This window comes from Melozone crissalis, unplaced genomic scaffold (assembly GCF_028551555.1).
Source record: "Melozone crissalis strain CALT ecotype California unplaced genomic scaffold, PUWL_Pcris_2 ptg000004l_1, whole genome shotgun sequence".
Lineage (NCBI taxonomy): Eukaryota > Metazoa > Chordata > Aves > Passeriformes > Passerellidae > Melozone > Melozone crissalis.
In genome coordinates this window covers 22,027,841-22,053,473 of record NW_026535782.1, presented here as the reverse complement: position 1 = coordinate 22,053,473, position 25,633 = coordinate 22,027,841, and the positions used below count along the sequence as shown (strand labels likewise).

Below are 25,633 nucleotides of genomic sequence, written 5' to 3'. Positions count from 1 at the left end.
ATGCCCAGAGGGAGTGAGCTAATGACTATCTTCCCATTACCTCATGGGATCATTAGGTCGACATGATCTCTCCGCGGCCAGCACCGGAGCCGCTTCCCCGCCGGGACGGAGGCCAGCGGCCTTTCCCTGCGCCGGCCGTCCCCCCGCACAGGTGCACCCTCAGCGGGAGGCGCGACCCGCCGCCATGTCGGGGCGGGCACGGCGGGACGGCCACCTCGGCTGCCGCCCTGCCCCCTCCCCGGGGGGCTGCTGGGCAAGGCGGCATTGTTGGCCGCGTCCATCACTCCTCGTCCCCGGCTGACATAATGAATGCGCTTGGACACACCTTCCAGCCCGGCGGAGAGGCGCCGCGTCTCCACGGACAGCCTCACCGAGCCCTCCGCTCCGCTCCCCGCAGCTCTCGGGGAGGCGCCCCGCCAGCCCGCCCGGCCCCATAGCCCGGCGCCCCGTCCCAGCCCAGTGAGGGGCCGCGGCGGCCGGGCCGGGCTGGGCAGGGCGAAGAGGGTACGAACTCTCGCTATGCTGCCCAGCGCCTTTTACTGGGACCTGGTGGGCTCCTCGGCTCTCCTCAACCTGCCGGCGGCGCCGGGCTTCGGCAACCTGGGCAAAAGTTTCCTCATCGAGAACTTGCTGCGGGCCGGGGCTCCGAGCCCTGCCCAGCTCCGTCCCCTCCCCGCCAACCCCGTGCCCCTCAAGCTGTGCCCCGCGGCGGAACAAATCAACCCCTCAGGGGGTCCCTTCCCGGCAAGATGGGCTTTCCAAGTGCTTAACCCCTCGGCGGCGGACGGCGGCCGCCCGCCAGCGCGGGCCGCGGCGGCGGAGAGAGGCGGCATCTTCCCGCCGGCAGCCACAGGTGAGCGCCGGCCCCTCCCGCGTCCTGCCGCCGGCACCGAGGGGCTCGCCGAGGGCTCGGCCCCGCGCTCCGCACGGCGGACACGGCGGCCGGAGGGGAGCCCGCAGGCGGCGGCGGGACGCCGAGCCCCGGTGGGGCCGTGCCGCGGGGGCGGCGGGGGCTGCGCCCGGCGCTCCGGCCGAGGGTCTCGCCGTGCCGCTGGCACCGGGACGCCGAGGAGCGGGTGGTGCGAGCGGCCGGCGCACCTGTGGGTGCAGAGAGCGCGGCAGAGCCCCGCGATGGCCGCGTCGGGTGCTGTTAAACGCCCCTAATCGCAGTTCTTTCAGGTCTTGACGTCCCGCGGACTCCAGAGGTGGTAGAAGCTTCGCCGCCAACAGGCGCTCCGGGAAAGTCTGAAATTCCAAGTTTTGGGAGGAAGGAGAGCAGTCCCATCTCCTAAGTAGCGATAGCTCGGGAGGCAGCAGCCCGTTTCTCTACACGCCCTGCTTTGCGGGACAGCAAGGCGTGGAGGACCCGGCTCCTCCTGCCAAAAGGAGGATTAAGCCACGTAGAAAAGGCAATTTTCTGGAAGTTTTGACAAAACCAGGGACGGGGGGAAAATAAAAAAGTTTTAGAGAGGTGTAAAGATGCGTTATCAGCCCGGTGTCACACTGAGAGCCAGCGCCCTGCCGGGCGGTGGGGAGCAGCTCGCGGCCGCCGGGGGCCCGCAGGAATCCGTGCCGTAGGATTGGAAACAAGCAGGTTTCCAAAACCCATTCGGTTTCTTGAATGTGCCGATTTTCGTATAGATACATTTTGTCTGGGCACGAGCAACATACTTTAAGAAATGTGTACTTCTGTTAGTCATGGAACTGATTGTAGTCAATTCATTTAATTTGGTGTTAGACTCGCTATCTATATAGTATTTTGCTTTTCTATTAGAATGCATAAATTATTCCAATATTATGCGGTATTTTAAGAATTTTTATTTATAGTAGTACAGTTTTAAATGCGTTTAAAATGAAAATCAGACAAGCAGAACTGTATTTATTTAAGTCTTTGAGATGTGAAACCAAAAGGCTTGTTTTGAAAACAGAAGTAATTGTTTTCTTTTTAAACATAATTTTATTTCAATTAGATTCTGCAAACTGTTCTTCAAATTCCAAAGTAGTATTTAATCCTTTAGCATTATATACTTTAAAGGCAGGAGAGAGTCAAAGAGTACATTAAGGTTTCTGAATGCTCCTGACCTCTCAGGTAAGTGGCACCTTAAGCATATCAGTTACTTAAACGTGTTTAACTAACTATAGGCTAGGCCAGGGAACAGGACAAGTATCATCTTCCTGCAATTCGATGAATATTATCCCTGCCTGCCCTTTGCCCTTACCCTGATAAAAAGTTCTGGAGAAAATGCTATATTTATTTGTGGAAAGAGAGAAGATAGCAGATGCCCCAGCACTCTTATTTGCTAGAGGTAAAGGTATTTTGTTGGGTTTTATTTGTTGTTTTTGTTAGTTTGTTTGACTGGGTTTTTGTTTGTTTGTTTTAAAAAGCTGTGGGTAAATTGCTGCAGAAGTTCCCGAATGCCAAGTTTTGCAAATGTTTGTTTCCAGGATTATTTCTTCTTTTGATTGACCCATAGCAGTAGTTGTGATTTTATTATGTTAGGTCTGCCTAGCGATTTGGAGTCCAGTCCTATGCTGCTTCTGATTCCACAGCTCCCACAGATTTTGGCAAAAGCACCAGGCTCTTAGATTTGAGCCTGGAGAAATACTGGTGTTTCCTCATTCATCGTGCACCCAGAAGAAAATTTTCCTGTGACTGTACACTTGCAACAGTGACTTTTATATTCTAACAGGGATCTGTTGATTCTGATCTCACTTGTGTGTCTTAAAGTGATGAAGACGCTTAGTTGTCTCAACATTCATAAATTTGAGTTAGATTGGAACTGTCTTGCTGAGCCAGTTTGTGGTTTCTAAGGAGTCTCTTGTCTCTAGTGTAGGCGTGTACTGAGGAAACTGTTCAGACCAGACACTGCATTTGTGAGTAGGGCTGGGGTGGTCAGGCTGTGTGTAATGTTTCTTGTTTATGCAGTGAGAAGGCAAAGGAACATTTTGGCAGAACAAAAATTTTAGCCTTCAGGGACTAATGAAGATATTTTGACTAAGAATTTGTGCTAGGTAGGGCTTTTAATTTACTGGTTTTTTGTTTTTTTTTTTTTTAAAGAATAAGCTCGCATTTGGAACCCCAAAATCACATGGCATTTCAGAAAATCTTTCTTGAAATCTTTCAGAAGATTACTGAAAATGATAATGCAAGATTTTTTTTTAAAAAAATCTTTGTGAACTAACAAGTGCTTTATAGATCATGCAGGGACTAAAAGTTCCCTAATAAACTACCTTCGCATAAGCCAAGTTTTCTTTTATTTTTTAATTAAAAAAAATAAAAGAAATTGAAAAAGTACCAGACTTTTTGGAAACAGTATATTACTCATGTTGTCCCAAATTCTGGTGAGGTCACCAGAAGTTCTCAAAAAGAAGGAAGTATAAAATCACACCAGAGACTTAACTGAATAAGCTGAACCTTTTTATATATATCCACAGTACCTACAAAGGGAAGACTTGAAGAAACCACTCCATTTTAGGGTACCTTTTAACATAAAAGTGCTAACAAATGTAAATCCTATTTTCTTTCTGTAAATTGGAAAACACTTATCCATGGTGGCAAAAGAGACCAGGTTGGCATTCTTGAGCTGGGCTATCTCATCATGGTAATTTCACCTTTTGTAACTCCTCAGCAACTGAGTTGTATCAGCAAGTTTCCTTCCCTTAATTTACAGTATTAGTTGGACTATTTCAAGTGCTCATCTGCATGTGTATTTTACATACATCTCCTACAAAATTATTGTGAATAAAAAAGTGAGCAAGAACTCAGGAAGAGTCACACCCTAAATATTACATCATCTAATGAGCATAGTAGAAATAAATATATTTGCTGTCTGTGAAAGTTTAAATAATCACTTTCCATAACTATATACATTTAAAAAAATTAAATGTAATCATTGTAGGTATTTGAAATTAGTTTGGTTTAATTTAAGAAGAATATGAGCAAAGAGCATGTTACATAAAACTTAGGAAAGAAAAGCAGAAGGAGCATTACTGCTGTATAATAAACTCATGAGCCTTCTGCAGTGGTATACCAATTTATACTGGCTTGGGATTCCCACAGGCTTTCTTGCACTTCTTCTGAAGCCCCTTTGCTCTGTGCTGTCCTCAATTTCCTCTCGCTAATCTGGGTTTTAGTCCCTTGACTCCAAGCCTATTGTTATATTCTGGATAAATTAGAAGACTTGACGGTTTTCTTCAGTGTTTTCTGACACATAAAAATCAGATGTGAGGATGCTGAGATGCTGTGTCTTGTAGCACAGGTGCTGTAAAGAGGTCCACTTCAAATATTTCCTCATGACTTAGTTTCCAGAAATATTGGCTGGCACTAGAGCTGAGTGACCTCCTTGGGAAATGTGAAGTTACTCTGCTACCTGAAATAATTTTTCTAAATATCTCTGCTCTTCTTAAGTCATTTGTCCAGGAGGAGGTTGACAGGAAGTGCTGTACAGTGTGAATATGGTCATGTGGCAAGAATGTGGCTTTCTGCTTTAATTTTGGCATTTTTGTAGATGAACAGAAAAAGGAAATGGAAAACTGCAGCAAAACAAACAGTGAGATAATTCCTTTGTAAAACCTGCTCAGAAATTTATCTTAGGGGATTTTTGCCTAAAGCATCAGAATACAAGAGAGCAGAATGAAGGACAGCAAGCATAACAAAAAAGAAAACAGAAGAACTATATAGTATATATAGTATATATATAAATACAAATTGGACTTAGAGTAAGCATCCGTAGATGTACTTTATACATATCCAGATACATTTGTGCTATCAATGTGTCTTTTCCTTCTGTAACATTTGGGTACTTTGCATTTTGATGCAGTTATCATCACATTGAACCAGTGAGATAGGAGAGATTTCTATTGTGTAGAGGAGAAGCTGGAGCAAAACCAAATGAGGTGATTCACCTGAGATAATACAGATAACTGGTAGCATTGCAAGGAAATTAAACCAAGTCTTCTGCAGGCTAAGTCTCTGGAAAATGATGTCGATTTTTGTCTTCTCAGGTAATACCACCAATTCTATCCTGAATCAAACATATCTTATTTCCCATATTTAATAAAGTGTCTTGTGTTTCTTTATGACAACCAGGAGACAATTAAATTACTGAAATTTCAAGTGATATTTTTTCTTTAATTTTGGACCTCTTTTTAGTGAATTAATGCTTATTAATTATTGATTCCAAGCCAACTGGCAGCCAGGGTGTGTCCTCAAGCGACATGTAACACTAGCTTTCAGTAAAATAAAAGACAGGAAAAAGCCCAATGTTTTGTCTTGACTCATCTAACTCGAGCAACAAGCTGACTGACAAGTCTTAGGATTTTCTTGTTTAGTTGGTGTTTTCTGGAGATAGAAAGCTTTAAGGTGGGGAGATCTATTTGGCATCCTTTTTTATTCCTTGATTGCCAGGAGCACTGAGACACTGTAATTGTTTTGAAAGTTTGTCTTTGGAAGCAAAGAAGTTTTTGTAAGCATTAGAAATCACAGACTAGCACGTTTCCTGTTTCCAGTTAACTTTGTGAGCCATTTAATAGAATTGGTCTGGAACGCCCAGCATATTTTAAGAGTGGCTGCAAAATGGCTTTTAAAGGACAAACTGTTGTCCTCATTGTGAGGTTGCCAGAGCTAGCCTAGTGCCAGCTACTCTGCGACCCAGCCGCTAGTGTGGCAGGCTGTGCTGGGTGAGGAGTACGAGCGTTGGCTGGACACCGCTCCTTCCTTTGGCAGCTCTCGCCGTGCCGGCTCTCAGAAGGAAGAGGATCCCGAATTTGGTCCTTGGCAAGACTTAGATACCACCAGAAGATCTCAGAGCTGCACTAGGAAGACAAGTGGTGGAGTTTGTACAAAAGAAATTGACTGAGTTGAAACCATGGAATCAGTCATGCCTACAGTAACTGAATTAACTTCTGTGAAATGTATTTTGTACACCAGAAAGAGCTGGTCTTCTGAAATCCTGTGGTATATTGCTCATGACTTTTGTAAGGATTAATCTCATCAGGCAAACTTAAGTGCAGATTTCAGGTTTTATTGTACTGTGTCTTTATTATTTTCTTTAAAGAAATCCTCCTAAATTTTGGAAGGCGAGTTCTCTGCTTCCATTGCCCTCTGAAGGTGTTTTGCATTCTTTTATAAAGCAGCTCTGCAAAATAATTGATGTTTTACATGGTAGTTTTGTGGTCAGTCATGACCCCACAGCAGAAAGGGGAGTTTGGGTTTTTTTTCCAATTGAAAACAACTGCAGGTATATAAAGCAGTAAGAGGCTGTTTCAAATGTCTGTTATGTAGACTCTGATATTTATAAAATTATACATCCAAATATTTTCAGTAACCTGGACTGTGTTTCTTTGAGGTGAGTTGTCACTTTGGAGAAGTGGCCTTTGCTTTGTACTGAAAAGCTTACGAAATTTTTTCATGAGAGGGTACTTTTGTCTGCAGTTGTAGCACATAATTCTCTTGAGGTATTCTGAATGTGTGTTGAGAATGTTACCTCCTTGTGACTATGTGAGTATCTCAAGTTTCAACTTGAAAAAGTATTTCCTTGTACAAATGTAAAAATACTAAACCCCTATGTTAAAAAAAAAAAAGAAGAAAGAATTTGCCATGTGTTATTTTTTATTCTAACACTGTTTATATTATCTTGGGACTTTTGTCTCTTTGGAGCTAGCAATACTGCAACAAGTAAAGACTGCTCCAGGTAAAAAAAGTTGGCTAATCAGTGCATACCACAGGAGTAAATGGTGCATTTTGGCCTCTTGTACAATTTTGAATTAGTGCTGCAACAATGAAAAACCAGTGAAATATTGACTTGCAGCAGCTGACCTTAATTTTGCCACGCTTGTTGAGGAAATAATTTCTAAACAAATTGTAGTATGTTGAAAATCAAAGAAAATAACTAATGACTTTCTAGCTGAATTTTTTACATTTTTTAGTCTTTATGGCTGTACAGATGATAGTATTCTTTTGATGTTACCTATGAGGGACAAGAAGAATGTCATGGCAATTCAGCTGTTTAATAAAAAGTAGGTGTCTTGTCTAAGCTGTAGTCAGTAGAGAGAGATGCCTCCAGAGACACCTTCTGTGTCTGTTTTAAGGTGATGAATTGTTATGTAGAGCTACTTCTCTCTTCTCATTGTCTGAACAGGAGGCCCAGACAAGGAACTTGGGCGAGACACTGAACTTTTAGACAGAGAACTGACAGTGATGCCTGTTTTGACAAGAACTGGTAGTCATAAAGTGCTGAGGCACACTAGTACATGGGCATCCTGAGAAAGGACAAAGCCAGAAAAATGTTGTAAATCCACAGGTAGATTCCCATCTTCTCAATAGCAAGGCTGTGTAGGAGGCATGGAGAGGGTAAAAGCCACTTTTACTCCTGACATCAGGGTACCCATGGAGTCTTTGGCAAACATTGTGGAGTTTGGTTGTTGCTTTGGGTTGTACAGGTGAGATCTGACCATGTATTGTCACCAGTCTCAGGCTGGTGTATTTCCTCAGGTGGTGAAAATCATGTACAACAAATTACAACATAATAATTAGGCATGTGAATGATGCTCTGAAAACTGACAGTGATTAGTGTGGTTTCAGATAATCTGCACTGTGATGCTCTTGGCCATTACATTGCTGTAGATGTAAGTGATGATTATGCTGTTAGCACATTTCAAGCCCATTTTGGGGGCTGCTCTGCCAATTTTTGAAAGCCCCACCATGACCCAGCATAAAAATGTAAGCCCACTCCTTGCATCCATGGTTTGTGTAGGAATTAAAAATATATATATTTAGAATTTTAAAACCCTTTCTCTGAATGTTTGGCAGTTTTTAAAAACTGATCTGTGGATGCTACTCTGCTTTACCCATTTGGCTTGACTTCCTTTGAACATTCATGTGGTTGTGTTTTACAGGAATAAATAGGAAGCAAATGGTAACTTTGGGAGTGCAGGAAAGCCAGTTCTGTGTGGTTCTTCACCACAGGCTCTTGCAGGAAGTTTTTCCACTTCCATGTGATGGCAGTTGCTTTTGGGTGGGATATGGCAGTGGCTGCTGCTTTGTTCTTGCAGTTGGATTGAAATGCTTTGGGGGTGCACAACTGCTGCTGGAATGTTGCACTCTAAAGACAGTAACTGCTAGGGAAAGAGCAGTGACTCATCATGAGGTCCAGGGCTTGTGGTTTGGGAGCAGAAATGCAGCTCAGCTGGATCTCTAAGCTGGCAGAGCTACTGCTGGACTGTTTTCAGGGAACTCTTCATGACATGACACTTCCCTGCAGCTTTGCAAAAGCCTGCTTTAAATATTGCCAAGAATGGATGTAAGTAGGAAATTCCAGTTGTGCCCATAACCATCCAAAGTTCTCAGATGATATACAATAGCTTTACTGATAATATATTTAAGTTTCCTGCAAGGGCTGGATCCTAGGCATCATGGTGGAAAGCAGTTCATGTGGACTTAGCGTGTTTGGAGAATTGAAGTGTTCACGCAGCTCGAGATTTCTCTGCTTCTGTTGTTAGGTTTGTTAGCTGGCTCTAGGCAGTTTTCTGAATAATCTTTTTGGAGGTGTTTCAGCTCTCTTCACAGGCTGATACCACATTTTTATCAGTTATCTTTAAAACCCCCCACAGACCAGCAGCATGTGCAGTGAAGGAGCCTGTATGGATAATACCAGAAGTTTACCATCAGTTTCACTGTCCCTTAATAGCCATTTTTCCTTCACCCCTTCCCACTTTCCTGATGGCTGTTAGCCTACACTCTTTGCTGAGTTATTTCACAACAGTAGAATTAGAAAGAGTAAACAGTTTCCTTAATATTAAGCCATTTTCAAAGTTGCATAACTGAGCTGGACTGTATTTAGGAGCCTTACTCTCAAAATGATGGATAGTTGGAAGGAAAACTTCTGATCCCATTGTCAGTATGACTTTTCTAGTGGAAGGGCTTTTGAATTTATAATATTTTCAGACCAGACAGTGTCTTTTAAAATATTAGTATCTGAAATGCTTTCTGAGTTTTAGCACTAGATAAGCTTGAGGTCCATTTACATGTTTAGTATTATTTTATTTTCTGTAAAATGATTTCTGTTCACTGCAATAAATGTAGTGAACACTATTACTAGAATTTGTATACAGCACCAGTGTCAAAAGAATTTGTTTTATGAAAAACCCCCATACCCTAGGTATTTAATACTTTTGTATATATGATCCAATACATTTTCTTTTAAGGCATCTAGTACAGTTTTTGGAGTGCCAAAAGGCACTTACACTTTGATACTTTTCATGCATGTGTGAAGGTAAACCTGTAAAGTGAGTCTTGTGAAAAAATTCCACACAGTCTCGGTTTTATAAAATGAAGATATAAAGCAGAAAAAGGCTTAAGTGTCCTGAATACAAATTATTAGGATTTTGCCCCTGCTTTAAGTTCCTATATATCTCTGGGAGCAACAGCTGCCTTTTGGTTACTGTGTACCTCATTCTGGCCAAAAAATGGCATAATTAATATTCTGACATCTCAGCAATTTTCAGCCTTATGTGAACAACAAAGAGTGTTTGCTTTAGGTCTCTTGATCAACAGATATTGATAGAGTTGCTGTGATGTATGTGAAAAGAAAATAATAGGTAGTGCTTCCTCTTTATTGTTCTCAAAACTGTATTATGCCATTTCTTCAGGTACAATTTCAGCATAATTCTAGGCAATTTTAATTCTGTTAATGGAGTTTCTTACAGGTAGTGGAAGCCATTTAATGTGATTAACTGTGTTGTTTTTATTGAAGATAAAAAATATAAGTGCATATATTTATATATACTTGTATAAAATATAAGGATATGTTGAAGCATTAACATTTTTCTGCATGTAGAACTCCCAAGACAGGGTTGAGTATCCCTGTATTGTGTCACATTGTTTTTACTGATGTAGCTCTGCAGAACTGCTGCACATTGGTTTGAGTGCAACAACTTCAGTAGATGAAGGGGTGTAGTTTCATGTATGTAATGTAGAATTCACCTGTGCATCAGTATAGCTGCAGCACATTAAAAAAGGTTGGACATACATGTTGGCTATAGGCATAGAGAGACATCATGGCATTGTTTTTTACTCAGGATCTAGACTAAATATTGAGAAGTGAGCTCAGGAACCTCTTTGTTCAAAGTAGGATTTGAGGATTTCACCTGCATCTTACTTAAGCAAATATTCTGCTTCATAGAGGTACGTGCCCTGCAGGCAAATAAAGCAGCAGTTGGTTGAAAGAATTAAGTAAAATGCCCAGGTAAGCCAGACTCCTGATTTCCATCAACTTGAGCAGAATTAAGATCAAGATCTCATCTGTTTGCATCATGGTACTGTGCTACTCTATTAAATCCTTGTCAGCAACTTCCATGGAAATATATTGCTTGCTTGGAGTTTGCTTAAGCAAACAATTTACTTAAGTTTTTACTGTGATCCATCTTCAGACCTTTATGCTTGCAGCTTACTTGTTGAGAGATGTAGTGAGTGGAGGAAACTGTCCTTTCCTATTCCTGTCATTACTTGCAGGAACATGCTCTCTATCTGAGTCAGTAGCTTGTTCAATTTTGATTTGTACAGGTGTCGTCTGCTTTTCTCACATGCCATTATGAACCCCACATTATCAAAACAGAGCAAGGAACTGGACAGAGTTAAGAAACTACAAGAGGGAATATCAGGGACAGGATAACATGTCTGACAAAAATTGCATGCCATGAATAAGGTGCTGGAGCAATGATTGGAGGGAATAGGACATTATGGCAGCCAAGGAATATCCAAGGCATTTAAGAAGAAGGCAAAGGAATGGAGTGTGCCATCTTCTGTATTCTAAGTTATGTTTTCAGAGGTGGAGAGTTTCGCTTGACTGTAAGGGAAATGTGATAAAAGCACAAGGAATGAGTCTACCAAGGAAGGGAGGAAAAGCTCCTTCACCTGAGAGTCTGGGCATTTCAGAGGATAAAATATACTGTCAATGATGAGCTGTAATGTCCAGGAGGTTGGCTGATATTTATCTTCTACAGCTCCTGTGCTTTTTGTGTCACTCAGATTCTTTCCAGCTTACACACTTCACCGGTTGCATTGAAACCCTTTGGATACATGGGAGAAGTAGGATTTGGCTGTACGTTCTTGATGATTTTAAGTTTCTAAGGATGTGTTCCACATTTGGTGGTCTTGTGTGGAAAAGAACCTTTAGAATGCTAAGGCCTGGTGTAAATCATTCTTTTTTGTCAATGTTTTGCAAGTATATGCCTCAAAACCAGGCAGTTAATTTGTATTTCATTAGAAACAGCAAAATTTCAATAGAAAGCTGTACCACTAAAATGCTTCTCAGCCAGCAATTGCAAGTTAATACTTTAAAAAATGTTTAGAGTTAGACTTCTATAGCAATAAATTTTTTACTCTGGGATAACCGCAAATTTAAGGGTCAGGAAACTTATTTTGAGGTCCTAATACATACTTGGAAAATTAATTTTGAATTATCTTTATTTTTAATTGCAGTTGAAAAATTTTTAAAAACTAGTAGCATGGCTTAGATACATTTATCTATTTACCTTTCTTTTTGATTGTTGATTTATTTTTTTTTACTCAAGTCTGCAGTTACTTTTTTTTATTTTAATTTTTTTTTTCTGGAGATTTGGACAACTACAGTACGGGCTCTAGAGCCACTTATTTTGTGCCTAAACCAATATGTCACATCTAGTGACATAGATGTTTTGATGCTGATCACATTTTACAAGTGTTCAGTTCTAGCAATGATGTATCTTTTTCAAAACAAAAAAATATCCCAGGTTTCATAGTTGACTAGAACAAGCAGAAATTGATAGGTAATTAAGATTAATGGAAAATCCCATGATCCTTATAGAAAAAAATTAAGGGATAAATAGATAATGAAGACGTTTCTATGATTTGAAAGCTCTTTTTAGATATGAGAGACTGCAATTAAAAAAAATCTGTAAAAATTTACCAAATATTACCTAATACTGTGAGTTGACTTTGCAGATTTTTTTTGTTGTATGAAGCAGAGCCTTCAGCAAGTGGTTTATTTAAATTTAGAGCACTTGCCCAGCAAGACTAAGTTGACAGTCAGAGAAACAGAATCAGGTCCTGTAGTACGTGCCTGTAGAGCTCAGCTGTTTCATCTCATGGCATTTTATAAATTTTATTCCTAAAGGTTTCTTGTTGAGGACATTATTGGTTTGAGTGCTGTTAACAGCATTGGAGTTCCAGCTGATTTTTTTTGTAAGATGACATGCTTGCTAGAGTTATTTTAAATAACTTTCAGATTCATTATACTCATTATTTCAACAACATATTACTGAAACAATATGTTCAATACCAATATTTAGGAAAACTGCCATAATTACAGCAATTACAGAAGGAAATTTCTAGTCTGTAGAGCTTCATTTTTATAAATATAGGGAGAGTTTTGCATATTATAGCTAAGCTACGCATGTAAAATAACCTTGCTAAATTAAAGAGCAATTACTTGGTTTATCATTGTTTGCCTTAAAAATATCACCATGTTGAAAAAAGGAAAAAGAACTTGTGGGGCAGGACTTTACACACTGACTTTTTGGAGGACTGTTGTTATGAATATCACCTAAGCTCAATGGATAATCAATTAGATCTATGCTTTCTTTGCAGCTCTTTCCAAACACTTTTTTCTCCGAGCCCCACCATTCTACTCAGCATGCTGCGGTGGGTCCTGTCAGCACCCTGCATCCCCCACTGCTTTTCCAAGTAAGTTTTTATGCTTCATCAGTAATGCTTGAGTTATTCTGTAAACCAAAGCAGCAGGATTTAATGTGTTCTGGAAAACTAATTGGTGATGCAATGGCAGCAGCTAATTCCTTAGTAAAATCACAGCAATCCTATTCAGAGGGTTTCCAAAGATTTATCAAACTTAAGTACACTGAGCAATTGTGAGAGGTTTCTAATGGTATTGAGACACCCAGACAGGGCTAACCTAGGAAAGTGCCTTGTTTTCAGTGTGCTGGAAACAATTCTTTAAAATCAGTAACTCTTTTAAAAATCAGTGTCAATAAACATTTGCAAATAAGAAAAGAGCTGGAGGATTGTAAAATGTGTGCTGCATTTTAATGTTTGTTAGGGGTGTAGATTATGATTCAGGAAGCTTTAGCATTATTTAAATACAACAATCATTCTTTTTATAGTAGTCAAACGTGTGCACATGTTTAATTTTGTTTCTCTTTCTAATTATAATGTAAAAAATTGAAGAAGTACGTTAAAGAGAATTTTCACAAGTGTTCACTATCCGTTCAGGATTAAGAATCCATTTAATCCAAAACTAAATTTAACCTTGATTGGGAAGATGGCAAGCCAAAGTTGTAAGAATGGACAGTCATGATTTTGTGCTTATGGCTCAGGAATGAAAACAGAAGGGGCATTCCCTCTTTCTTCAAAACAGAAAGAAAAGCACAAATTTCTTGTCAAATCCAAATGAAAAGTAGCACTTATATGTGCTCTGGCATATACTTTTTTATCACAGTTGCGTTCAAACCATTCCTGACTAAAGTGCATGCTTTTTATGAATGTTTCAGAAGGGCAGTTGCTAAGTTGAATGATTCTTGACAAGTGAGGCAGCAAATGCTGGCAGTTTAATGAGCTGCAAGTTTCTGAGCACCTCTTTAGGGGGCTGACACTTTCCCACAGAGCGTTTTACATGGCCTCGGCTCTCCCACAATGGCTGACAGCACCATGACCAATCACCACTTTCACTTTACTCATCCACACGCGACCTCACCACAATTTTTCACTGTGCAGATGAACTTTAGGAACCATTTCACATTGAAAAGGCCTGGGCAAGGGTCAGTTGCCCTTTTGTATGGCCATAAAGCAATACTCTATATGCCAGTCTTTTCTCCTGTCTCACATTCCAAGAGATTTTCTGGACACCATTTAAAGCACTTGACTGAAAAATAAAGCAGTGAATGAAACTGACTTTTATAGACTCATTCTAGCTCATCTTCCCATATAACCCTGTCTACCTGAAAAGGGATTTAGTGGATGAGCTGAGTGTATACAGGGACTTGCTGAATACATAGGCCCATTATCAACTGTGGGGATTGTTTATTAACCAGGACTGATACACTACTATTTTGGAAGTGACCTATTAATTGTCCATTTAACTAGAATGTATTGAATTCTAATGAAAAAATGGAAACCATGACTAAAGCTTTTACTTGCTCCTTCAAGGTGGTCTCTGCCATGAAGGCAAATGAAGATTGTTCCACAGATTAAGGGGACATTTATCACTATATATTAGGATACAAAGGAAAGACTTAACAAAAATCAAATCAGTAACATAGGAAATAGTTGGTCACATTTATGTGAGCAGAACACTGAACCTGCTGCATGTTCAGAGTGATGAGCTGCAAACTGACATATTTAATTTTGCTGGAATTGTTGAAATGTATAAATGACTGCCTATCCTGCTGCACTGAAAAGGTCTATAATCCACAAACTGAAATTCAGTTTTTGTGTAACAGTTGGACTGCATTTTAGAATATGGCTTATTTAAAAAAAAAATTCTCTAGGCTACTCACTTGGTGGTAGGTTTCAGATATTTTGCTCCATAGACTGTTTGTTAATGCTTCTGTTCATTCTGCTCATCATTAAATTTTCTTCAGTTAATCTTTTAAAATCCATCACATATTGTGCCTTAGAATGTAAAGATACCTCACTATTATTCTAATATAGGTGTTAAACTGGACCCTACATACTGCCTGAACTGGAATTAATTGGTGCCTTGAGGCTCCAGCAGGAGGTTGTTTCCTTGCTGATTGACTGTTAACAACCAGCCAGGCAAGACAAATTTTAAGGGGTCACATAATTTGGCGTCCTCTGTCCTTGGCTGACAACTCCATTGTGGAGCGGAGGCCGGGAGGCGAGGACCAGCCCTGTTACGCCTCTTCCCTTGCTGGTGTCTCTCATCCCACCGTGGGGAGGAGAGAAGATACCAGTTCTGCTGCTGGCTCAGACTGTACCTTCCACTAAACCTGAGAATGCTGACAATTCAGCAGAAACTACTCAGAGGTTACCTGGGAAAAGGTACCTAAATTGACAAAGTTTGAGAAGAAAGAGAAAACATGCATGAGGAAGGAAGGCTCCCAGCTTGCTCCCAGTTTTGTAGGTGTGATTGGAGCATGCAGTGGGGGTTATGAACAGGCTCTGAAGTCCCCAGAGAAATATCAGCCTGGCTTGCCCTTCCATTGTGGTATTTTGACTTTTGTTCTGCAGATGGTTTATTGTGATTTGGATAAAGTCTGACTGCATATCACAGTGTAATAAATATCAGGACATTAACCAGTAGGTTATGATTTTTTTATCTGGTCTTAGATATAATTTTGAAAACTGAAGTACATATGTATAAATTAAGGGTTATTTATACTGTAACATTGCAATATTTTTTACTACATGCTGTTATGAGTGCCAAATAAAAATGTCTTGATTTCTTGACGTGAAAAGTTCAAGAAAAGAATTGACAGAATGCAATGGACTCTAAATCAGTAATGTTTCACAGGGGTAGTTTTATTTTAGGGAATCCTAAAATCTGACCCTAATCAATCAGAGTTGGAAGCAGGATGTAGGGGCAGTGTAAGTAATATCAATATCATGTGTTACTAGTCACACATGGCTACAAAAGTATTTAGTCAGCTTTGCAAGACATACAGATATACACTTCAGTTTCTCATCATTATATTACAATACCCTCCATATATGTGTGTTTGTTTTTCTGTGGGTGTATGTATGTATAATACACTGGAGTTGAAATGTGGTGTAGCCCCAAGGACAGTTTGTGGAAGCTGCATCTGGATTTCATTAGTATTTTCAAGAGCACTATATCAATTGAAAAAATGTATGTCATTTCCCTCCCACCCCATTACAGCTGACTAGAATAGATAGACTTCTACACAAAAAAAAAAAGTTTAGTATTTTAGAAAATCTGATTTTCAGGGAGGATTTGCTTTTGGCTTTGATATGAAAATGGTCATATCCTTTGTAGGAATTGAGCAGCAGCACACCTTTGCTGCTGCTGTAACTGTAAGCTGGGAGGGCAGTCTAGGACCCTGGACTTGAGAAGGTGGTGGGCAGCAGGAGGGCAACTTGCATCTGAATTGCCTCTCCTACAGCAAGATTGTAGGTGCCTGTGGCTGTACAGCCATGGCACGGGTTTCTGAGCCAAAGTGCAGCTGTTTTGTGGCCTGTTTGCATCTCCCTAATTATCACATGCCCTGCTTGATGATGGGCCCTATTCAACTGATCCCTTCTCCTGCTTCCTGAGTATTTGAGGAAGCTGGGGTGCACTGGAAGCATATGAAGCCTCACCAAGGACTGCTTCTCATACACCATATCTTTCTAGGGGAGAGGGAGCATGGGAAAGCACTATGGCTTTAGGTTTTATTGGGTGTGAGGAACACGAGAAGTTTATCTTTGGGTTTCTGTGCTCTTTGTGTAAACAGTTCTACTTCTTCACTGCAGCTCTGTCCCCAGCTTTGAGGCTGTTTTCCAGGGTAGGGCTCCCTCTAGGCTTGCATTTAGGGATGTGATTCGATACACTGAAAGCTGCCCTCCCAGGACTTGCTATGAGATGTCAAAGGATTAGAAACCAGGCTGAAAGAAGTAAGTCCAAGTACTCTCCAAATCCTCTAATATAAAAATTGCTGTACTTTCATAATAACTAAGTGAATGACCAGGGATTTTCTGAGAAATAGATCACTCTGAAACTCTTTCATTAGTTAAAAAAACTAGAGGAAAGCCTACTTAGTTTCTTTGAATCACTATTACAGACCACTTTTATCTCATTTTACATTCCACACAAGGAGTAAATAAACTCATAGGAAAACTTGTTGCAGTTTACTCAGTGTTGATGACAGGCAAAGAAAAGTGAAGTTTCCCCCTGACTATATTTGAATTTTGCAGTAGCATGGGCTCTGTCCTAATATTCCTCTATGAACTTATCTGATTTTCTTTGTACCATGTCAGGGGGAGACTCTTGACTACTGACAACACCTCTATATCCAAGTGAGGATTTAATCCTTACTGAACATGACTGAAGCATTGCAACACACTTATAACACCAACAAATCAAAAGTGGGACAAGAGTCTGCAACCATTATAATGAACAGCACTTAATAGTTCTCTGATATATGCTAGATGTTTTGGAAAATTCTCATCTATTTCCAACAGGGGAGGAAGGTGTGCTGCCTCTTCTGACCCAGGAGTCTAACTCCAAATCCCGGAGAGGCATATTAAGAAGAGCTGTCTTTTCTGAAGACCAGAGGAAAGCTTTGGAGAAAATGTTCCAGAAGCAGAAGTATATTAGTAAAACAGACAGGAAGAAACTGGCCCTTAACCTGGGTCTAAAGGAGTCTCAGGTAAGAAATGTACTTTTGGGGAGAAATCTTTAAAATTACTTTGAAGGAGGAAAACTGAACAGTGCAGGGGCAGCCCTGAGCTCTTTTACCTGCAAAGACCTCAGTAAACCAATGACAGTTTAAACTAGGGAATACTTGAACAGTTTCCTGGTTTATTTTCTGTTTGTGTACATTCAAAACTTGATGGCTTCATTTTCACACAAAGAAACATGACCTCTGTGTTTCATTTCCAACTCCCTTTTTTTTGCTGTCTGACAGAGCTCCCTTGGAAGCTTTGGGGTAGGGAACTATGCTCCATCCCTCTGCTCTAAAGGCAAAAACATGAGAGCATAGATCATTCCTTCATTCCACCCTTTGCACTCACAGATGAACAGCTAGGGACAATGCAGTCAACAGCACTTCCTCTGGAACTGTTCTGCAGCAGACAGGCAACCGTCCCTATGGAATGACACTTGACTGCACAAAGAAAGATATTTTTAGAGCTGAGAGATAGCATAAGAAATAAAACTTTGCAGGGTGACCTGCTAAAACACTCCCACTTTACTTGCCAATTCCCATTTCATGGGATTTTTTGCATGAGTCTGAGTTGGTCTGCTGCAGGATTTTAGAGTTTAGCTGAGGGTCTAATGCCTCCAGTTAGGTGTTGTGCCTGAACAGCTACATTAATAGTGGTGCTGAGCAGCAGTGGCACAATCGGGAATCTTTGGGTCCTCGCCTATCTGCAGATAAAAACATAGGAAAAATGCCTGGCTTGAGGAGCACAAAATCTGAAAGAAGCTGGGGGGGAAAAAGTTTGTGAGGGCATGTAACAGCAGAAAATTAACATGGTAGTTGCTGACAGGTAGGATTCTGAAGGTGCTGGAGTAGATGCAGCCCTCAAAATTGCAGCTGATATACTGAGAGGTGACAGTACAATTTTGTTTCTTTGAATGCAGTAAGATTGAAAGTGCTTAAGATACATGTGCAGAAGCTATCTTGGGGACAGAAAAGCCTGAGAGTGGTGATGAGAGCTCTTGTCATCTCTATCTTGGAGATTTTCAGAACTTGAAAAGGCTGTCAACAGTTTGATCTAACTTTGCAGTTGGCTCTAGTTTGCACAGGAGGTTGGATCTGGTGGTCTGTGCTGGTTCCTGCGACCTGGTGACTCTGACACTGTTGCAAGCACTGCAACAATAAACACAAAAGCGGAGTGTTGTGTTTCTCAGTGTGAGGTACAGAACTGTAATCTCTGCAGTAAAACTATTGCAATCGAAATGTGCAATTGTGCTCACCAGTGTGCTGCCTAAAGTATTTCCCAAAATGTAGTCAAATTCCTAATATTACAGTTATTTCCTTGAGATTACTTTCTGTGCTGATGTTATTCAAGAGCTTGGGTGTGTAAAAATAATGTAATGATGCATAGATAACCACTACCACTACAAGAATATAATTTTGTGATAGTGACAGACCAGATGATATTCGTTTCTTTTTTTATACCCCCCATGAAAGGAAGAGAAGTTGCTGTGAAGGGTACTTCTTCAATTTTCTGATCAGTTGTGCTGGAGGAACAGTACATGTCATCTAAGACAATGATTCTCATACCTTTGTCTGCATATCAAGTATCTGAATACTAGACCTAAATGCAAATGTTTAAGGGAAAAGAGAACCTAATCTGAATAATTTGATTGATCACCCTTACCTTTCTTCTCTTCATGTAAAACCAGTTCCTGGTTGTATATTCCCCCAAGCTTTCCCCAGCATTTCATAAATGCCTTTGAATGCTTGTGTTAAGAATTGCAACTCAAAGTTTTTGAAAAGTTGATTTTATCTCAAAATCACATGGGTTCTAGGCAACTCCTGGAAAACTGTAGTCAGGCAGACAAAATGTCTCTAAATCCTCAATCCTGTCTCCTATGTCACAACACACTTTTCTGTATGGCCAAGCTGATTTTAGCTATGTTTGTGAAGGGGACAGTCATGCTTCTTACCGCCTCTGCTTAATAGAGACCTTCACACCACCAGTCATATCACTTAGTTCTTAATGATGATACTAATTTTCTCTGGGAATTCTCTTCTGTCAAGAAGGATGTTGTTTGTAGGAAGCTCTTCTATCCCTAGCTATTGAGCTGTCCATTTTCCTCTCTAAGCTAAGTAATCTGTTGTAGGTGGTGAAAGTCAAGGCGAATATTTGTTCCAGGTGTAGTAAATAGTGATGGGAAAATCTTCAGATAATGTCAGTCAGCTGGCTTCAGTGGTTCTCTACTGTGATAACAAAGAATGAAACTAAGAGGATGGAAAGGAAAAAACCACTTGTTAGGGCAAAGTTGTTTAAAGCAAAGAATAGTAATAAACTCTCGTTAATTTGCAAACAGGTGAAAATCTGGTTTCAGAATCGAAGGATGAAATGGCGAAACTCCAAAGAAAAAGAAGTGCTTTCTAACAGGTGCCTCCAAGAAGAGGGTCTTCAGGAGAACTACCTCTCACGATCCACCATGAATTTTACCTCTCCATGCCCATCTGTGTGGGAAATGTCAGAAGAGCGGGCAAGTCCAAGGTGGAGGGAGAATTCTCCAGGAAATTCTGAAAGACTGACTACTACACAACCACCTCCAAGAGCAAATTCATTGCAGAGCCCACTCTATTTGTATCCTGACCAAGACACTGCAAACAAGGCATCATCAAGTGTAAGAGAGTAGGGGCTGTTTGTAAGTGGAGTGGAAGAGTGCAGGCTTCAAATAAGCAGTCTTTTAAGATTAACAATATTTGAACATTGCAAAGCTAACTAGTTTATGCTTCAAAAATATGCTAAAGTCTAACACCATTAAAATTACAAACAACTAATGACTAAAGAAGTATTCTTCAATACTCAGTTTTTTCTTGTGTCTTTTCCACTCTTATACTGACCTTAAAAGTAAAATAGGGACTGATGGTAAGTAAAATGAAGTGAAGAACATGAATCTGAATTTGTGCTCTGATTTATACATCTGCACTGTATGTGATGCTAGTTAAAAATACACTAATAGAGAATCACTTTTATCTCTCATTGTAGTCAGACCAATTAATTTCTTCTGTGCATGAGATAAAAAGAGCTCTTCTGTCAAGACAGTAAGTGGTTTTGGGTTCTTTTAGAAATTCATGAAATAACACAATAGATTCGTATGGATAAATGCAAGCATTTTGGTGTGTTTTCTCCATCTGTCTTCACCTATGTCAGTATTCGATTAGCTTTAAAGTGTCACAGGTCAACCGATAACCTCGGTAAAGTTATGCAATATTAAAAGGCAACCAACCTAAAATATTCCATGTTTAAGTAACTCTGATGAGTGTGTGTACTGGAAAGTGAAGTTCACTGGCTTCTGTCTTTCTGTCCATGCATGAATCTACTAGCATTCTTAACTTTGAATTGCGGTGTCTTTTTTTTTTTTTGGCTGTTGGTAGAATCTTTTGTATGTCAAAACTGCAATGACAGTGTGTAGAATTGTAGCCAAAAATGCACTAAACAATAGGCCCATAACTGGAAAAATTGCTAATACAGCCTGTTCAGAAAATTACTTATGGAGATGATGTACCAATAGTAGCATTATTCCTGGCTTATTGCTGTTTAAACTGGTGCCAGTAAGGACGCATTAGCATATATCTGTATCAAAGACAGGGCAGTATTCTGTGTAATACAAGTTGCCTTGAATATTATTAAAGCTACTTAAAATTATTTGCTTGCTTAATCCAATTTAAGGAGGTCAGTCTATGAATTTAGGTGTATCTTTCTTTATTTTATTTGCAAATTTTTATAGCTAAAATGGCAGCATAGCATTCATTTTCTTTTTCATACATTTATGGATGCCTTTGTTGAGAAGAGAGACTAAAGATATTTTATGTTACAGGCAAAACCTTATGGAGAACATTATAGGTTTTATAGGGACTGTTTTCTTTCTGTTGATACATTTTTTAGGCAAAAGATTATGATAATCTAGTCTGGCTTTTCTTATCATATATGCCTTGAATGTTTCTGATTATTCTGATTATACTTGCCTTGAGCTTCAGATATTTTGAACTGTATTGTACATCTTCCAACCATGCAATTGTTGTAGAGTAAGTTGTTATTTAATGTTTTACCTTTTGATAGATGATTTACTATTCCCCTTGTTACATTGTATTATCTGGGAGGTGAAGTTTGGATACATCTGCAGATAAAAAACTTGAGATTGCAATGATGATCCTGGTATCATTTATGCATGATAAGGTGAGTTTTGTACCTTGCCTTGTGCATGTCCTGCTGTCTCAGTGGCCAAATATGCAATCCTAGTTTTGCATTATGTGGCATTCCTTGCATGTGATTTCCTCTGCTTGATTTAAAGAAAAAAACAAATTGCAGAAGAATTAAGAAGTTATCTCTTCCTGCATTTACAAATCTTCATTAGTGTAAGCTGCCTCAACACCTACCCTCAGAAAGCCCTTGAACATGTGTTATATATTAGTCAGTAATGAGAGGAGTTTATTCCTCTCTTGCAATTGAAATCCCGAAACCAACTCAGATTGTGCAAGAAGAATTTGGTGGGTAGGAGAACAGACAGATTGTGTACACATGGGGATGAATTTGGTGTTGAAATCCTGCCCTGTTTGACCAGCTCCTGCCTGAAGAACCAGCTAGGGTTAGTAGCCCAGATGGGTGTGAAATTGCATTGCAGTATTTTCAGAGTACCATCTAATGATCAGGTGGTGGTATATGTGTGTGCATCTATTCATCAGTGCTTCCCATTTTGGAGGAAATCTGTATGGTGGGGTGGTGGGGGGTTTTAATCTCCCCTTTAATGGAAAGGGAGCCTTCCCAGCTGCTCATACTATTTTACTGCAAGTCAATGAAGCCTCAGTGCTAGAAGCAACACTTTTGGTAATGGGAGATGTGATTCAGAATGCTCCTTGGGAAATTCTTTCAGTTCACGGCGTTGCAAGCACAAAATATGAACTACTGTCAAAACTGAGCTGATGTGCTGAACAGAATACATCTGAAGGCTGTCTCACTGAGGCAAAGATCAAGCAAGGCTCATGCAGCATTGGTTTCACAATTGGAATATTAAAGGTGTTTTAAATTCAACAAATTCTGGTTTCACTGTAGCCTGTTAAAACTTAAACCATTTCAAGGTTCTCCAAATCTCTTAACACCTCCTATCAGTGTTCTTACTTTACAGCTAGAATGAAGTTTCAGTATGCCAGATAAAAGATTCTTTGTCTGAAAATGCTGACCAAGCTTTTTAAAAAACCCTGAAGTATACATCCAAATCTTGAATTATATCTAAAATAGTCTGATTAAATTATGATTTAGGCCCATGAAACACAAAATTTTTATTCCTCTGATTTTTTGCTAAATAAAGGAGGAGTTTCTCTTCAGTCCATACTGTGAAAACTTGGTAAATGAGAAATAGCACCCTGTACAAATACAAAAATATATTTACAGTGCCAGTCTTTTCTTTGTGAAGGATCAAGTGGTATTTGGTTTCTTCAAATATGGTATGCCTACTAGTTTTAGAAAGAACAAAGCACACGTATGCAAAGTGCCCAGCAGATACTTGAACTGCTTCATAAGATTCACAGTGCAGAGGTGAAAGATGTGGTGCAGCTGGTGTGAGGGAGTGACATGGTAGATACCAGTGACACCTAGGTTAAAACCAGCAATGTGCTACTTGTCTTCACAGATTTGACCTGATGGATGATCTTGCAGCATGGCTGTAGGGTACTTGAGGTATTTCCTGTGTGTGGCATTTTGAGGCTATAGTTACCAGCTGTGGGATATTATGATGGACATTTATTGAGATCTGGGACTGGGGAGAGTTCAGGTACCGCAAATTGCAAACCACAGTTAAATACCTTATCTCTTCAGAGGCTGCAAACAAAGCAGATACTTATACTCACTGGGCACCTCTCTGTTTGTTCTGGCAACTTATCAATGCTAATGTAATACAGAATACAACAAGGACAGAGAGGAAAGGCTGAGACTCAGTACTTGCTTTGTTAACCGAGCTGCGAACTTCCATGCTCTCAGGCTGTGCTGCTGACACAGAGATCTCACTGCCCAGCCCAGCAGCCTCAGGAACAGAAGAGACTTTTCTCATCCCACCTATTGATGGTCATCCATACAGGTCTGAATGTGGATCTTGAAAGTGTGTTCTTAAAGACAGGGAGAGGAGCTTCCCTGATACCTAAGAGGAGGCTGCTGATTTCCTTCAAAGCTCTTGGACTTGTAAAATGTATCACAATGCAGATTTTTGCAGTCTGTATCAGACACAGTCACAGTCATATTTTACTGCATGTGAATAGCTGTGAGCCTGTGAACATGAAAGACCAGCTAGCTCCTCCATGCACCTCATATAACATTGTTAGAAACTGGATTTTTAATAGGTGTGTCAGCACTTAAACTTTAGTTGTATATATTTACAGTGTAAAATGATTTTCTGAAAATTACCTTGTTTTTATTGATCCTTTGCCAAACAGGAATCAAGTATTATGATCTGCTGAGAACAGGGCTGCTTTAAGGCACAAAACTGCATTACTAACTTCAATGTCAGAACAGTAGTACAAAGGTCAAATGTCACTCCTGAGCTGCAGTAATACATCAGATTTGTTTTATCTGCTGTGATTTACTAGTACTGGGTTTTAAATACCAGTTGCCATCACTGTAGCCACACAGCTCCTCTGATGAATGTATGTTCTGCAGTCAAAAGACTGACATAAATTAAGTGCATTCACATGCTTCAGCACCCTCTACCAACTAGACTGTTACTGATTTTCACATACTAGAAGGAAAGACAAACCAATTTCATGATGATAGCTGTAAATCCAGTGCCTTTAGAAAGGAACAGAGAGGAATTAGAGTCCAATTAACTTAAGACTCAGCTTTGAACCACAGGGAGACCTGCAGAAAAAAAAAGCCCCTATAGAGAAAGGTTCGCAGTGGATGAAATGCTTGTGGACTGAGGAAGTCTTAAAGTGAGTGTGCTTCCAAGGTATGTACCTGGTGACTGCTGATCACCTTTACTGTAAGGTAAACTGGGATAGTTAAACCTGGGTCTGAAGTTCCCCCATGCAGACTTGCACCAAAATTCATGGCCGGAGAATGGCAACTCCTTGGTTTTATATTGGTTGTAATTCTGAGTACTGAAGCTGGGCATGGTGGACAGGGATGTCAGAAGATAACATCTCTATAGTGATCTTCCAGTGCTTTCTAAAGCACATAGAAATGCCACTTTTTATAAGCGTTCAACCCTTGAGGAATTCTTCAGTTTTTTCAAGTAATTTTATTTACAGGTCAATATTTGAATGAAGGTAGCTGAACATGCACATGTATTGTGCAAAGAAGACTGTTTCAATTTGTTTCTGTTTTGCAATCATGGGTTTAGATAAGAGCTAAACTATGAGTGACATTAGCCACTTAGTCTACCATGGAAACATCAGCACATACAAGATTCAGTCTAAATTTAAGACACATGATCAGTACCATTTAGTACATTATGAAAGGAACAAAATAAATTTTCAGTCACTGGGAATGTCTCTGTTGTATCTTTCATCGTTCTGAAAAATAGAAACATGATGAGGAAATCACTGATGTGCAAAAGCCAGTTCTAATAATTGAAAAAAAAAAATTGGACTATACAAAATGTCAGTATTCTGGGATTATCCTCCAGTGCTTCATGGAATAAGGTCTGAAGAACAATGGAGATGTTTTAAGTCTTAAATTTATTTGGTTGGCAAGAAAGTTTAATGGAAACAAATTGTTTCACAAATGGAAATGATACCATTACTTACCTATTTTGTTGCACATGATGCCAGTGCTTAACTGGAAGCCAATCCTGATTTTCTGATTCTCCATTAATTTACAGAATTGTTTCTCCTAAATTAATATTTGGATATAAACATGATGGATTCTCAAACTCCAAAGCTTTTGATATAGCACAAGATTTAACACAATCAAAATCTCCTAACCAGTTATGCTGCTGTCTTGGAGGAAATCAGGCAGGAGATGAAGTATTCCCCTGTGGAGAAAGCAACCATCGCTGTATTTCTGCTTTAGGCATCGGTGGCCACAGAGAAAAGGATGCCCTTTTCAGCCCACTGCTCAGTTGTTTCCTCGATCACAAGAGGAAGCAAAGCAATGCCAGCAATATAGGGAGGCTTTTGTTTTACCAACGTGCCTCGCTTCAGCCAAAGGCAAAACTGAAATATAACACTAATGAGGAAGAATGACTGTGGATAACACTTCGGTGCACTGTTCCTCGTGTGCCAC

At 40.0% G+C, this 25,633-nt stretch overlaps 1 protein-coding gene across 1 annotated transcript; it reads left to right on the top strand.

The window, feature by feature from the left end:
• The first annotated feature begins 373 nt into the window (after positions 1 to 373).
• On the top strand, positions 374 to 21,085 carry DBX2 (developing brain homeobox 2). Its single transcript, XM_054277057.1, has 4 exons — positions 374 to 853; positions 12,626 to 12,721; positions 17,192 to 17,379; positions 19,731 to 21,085. Exons 1-4 carry the CDS (start codon positions 520 to 522, stop codon positions 20,052 to 20,054), a joined length of 942 nt encoding a protein of 313 aa, XP_054133032.1. The 5' UTR covers positions 374 to 519; the 3' UTR covers positions 20,055 to 21,085.
• The last annotated feature ends 4,548 nt before the right edge of the window (positions 21,086 to 25,633 follow it).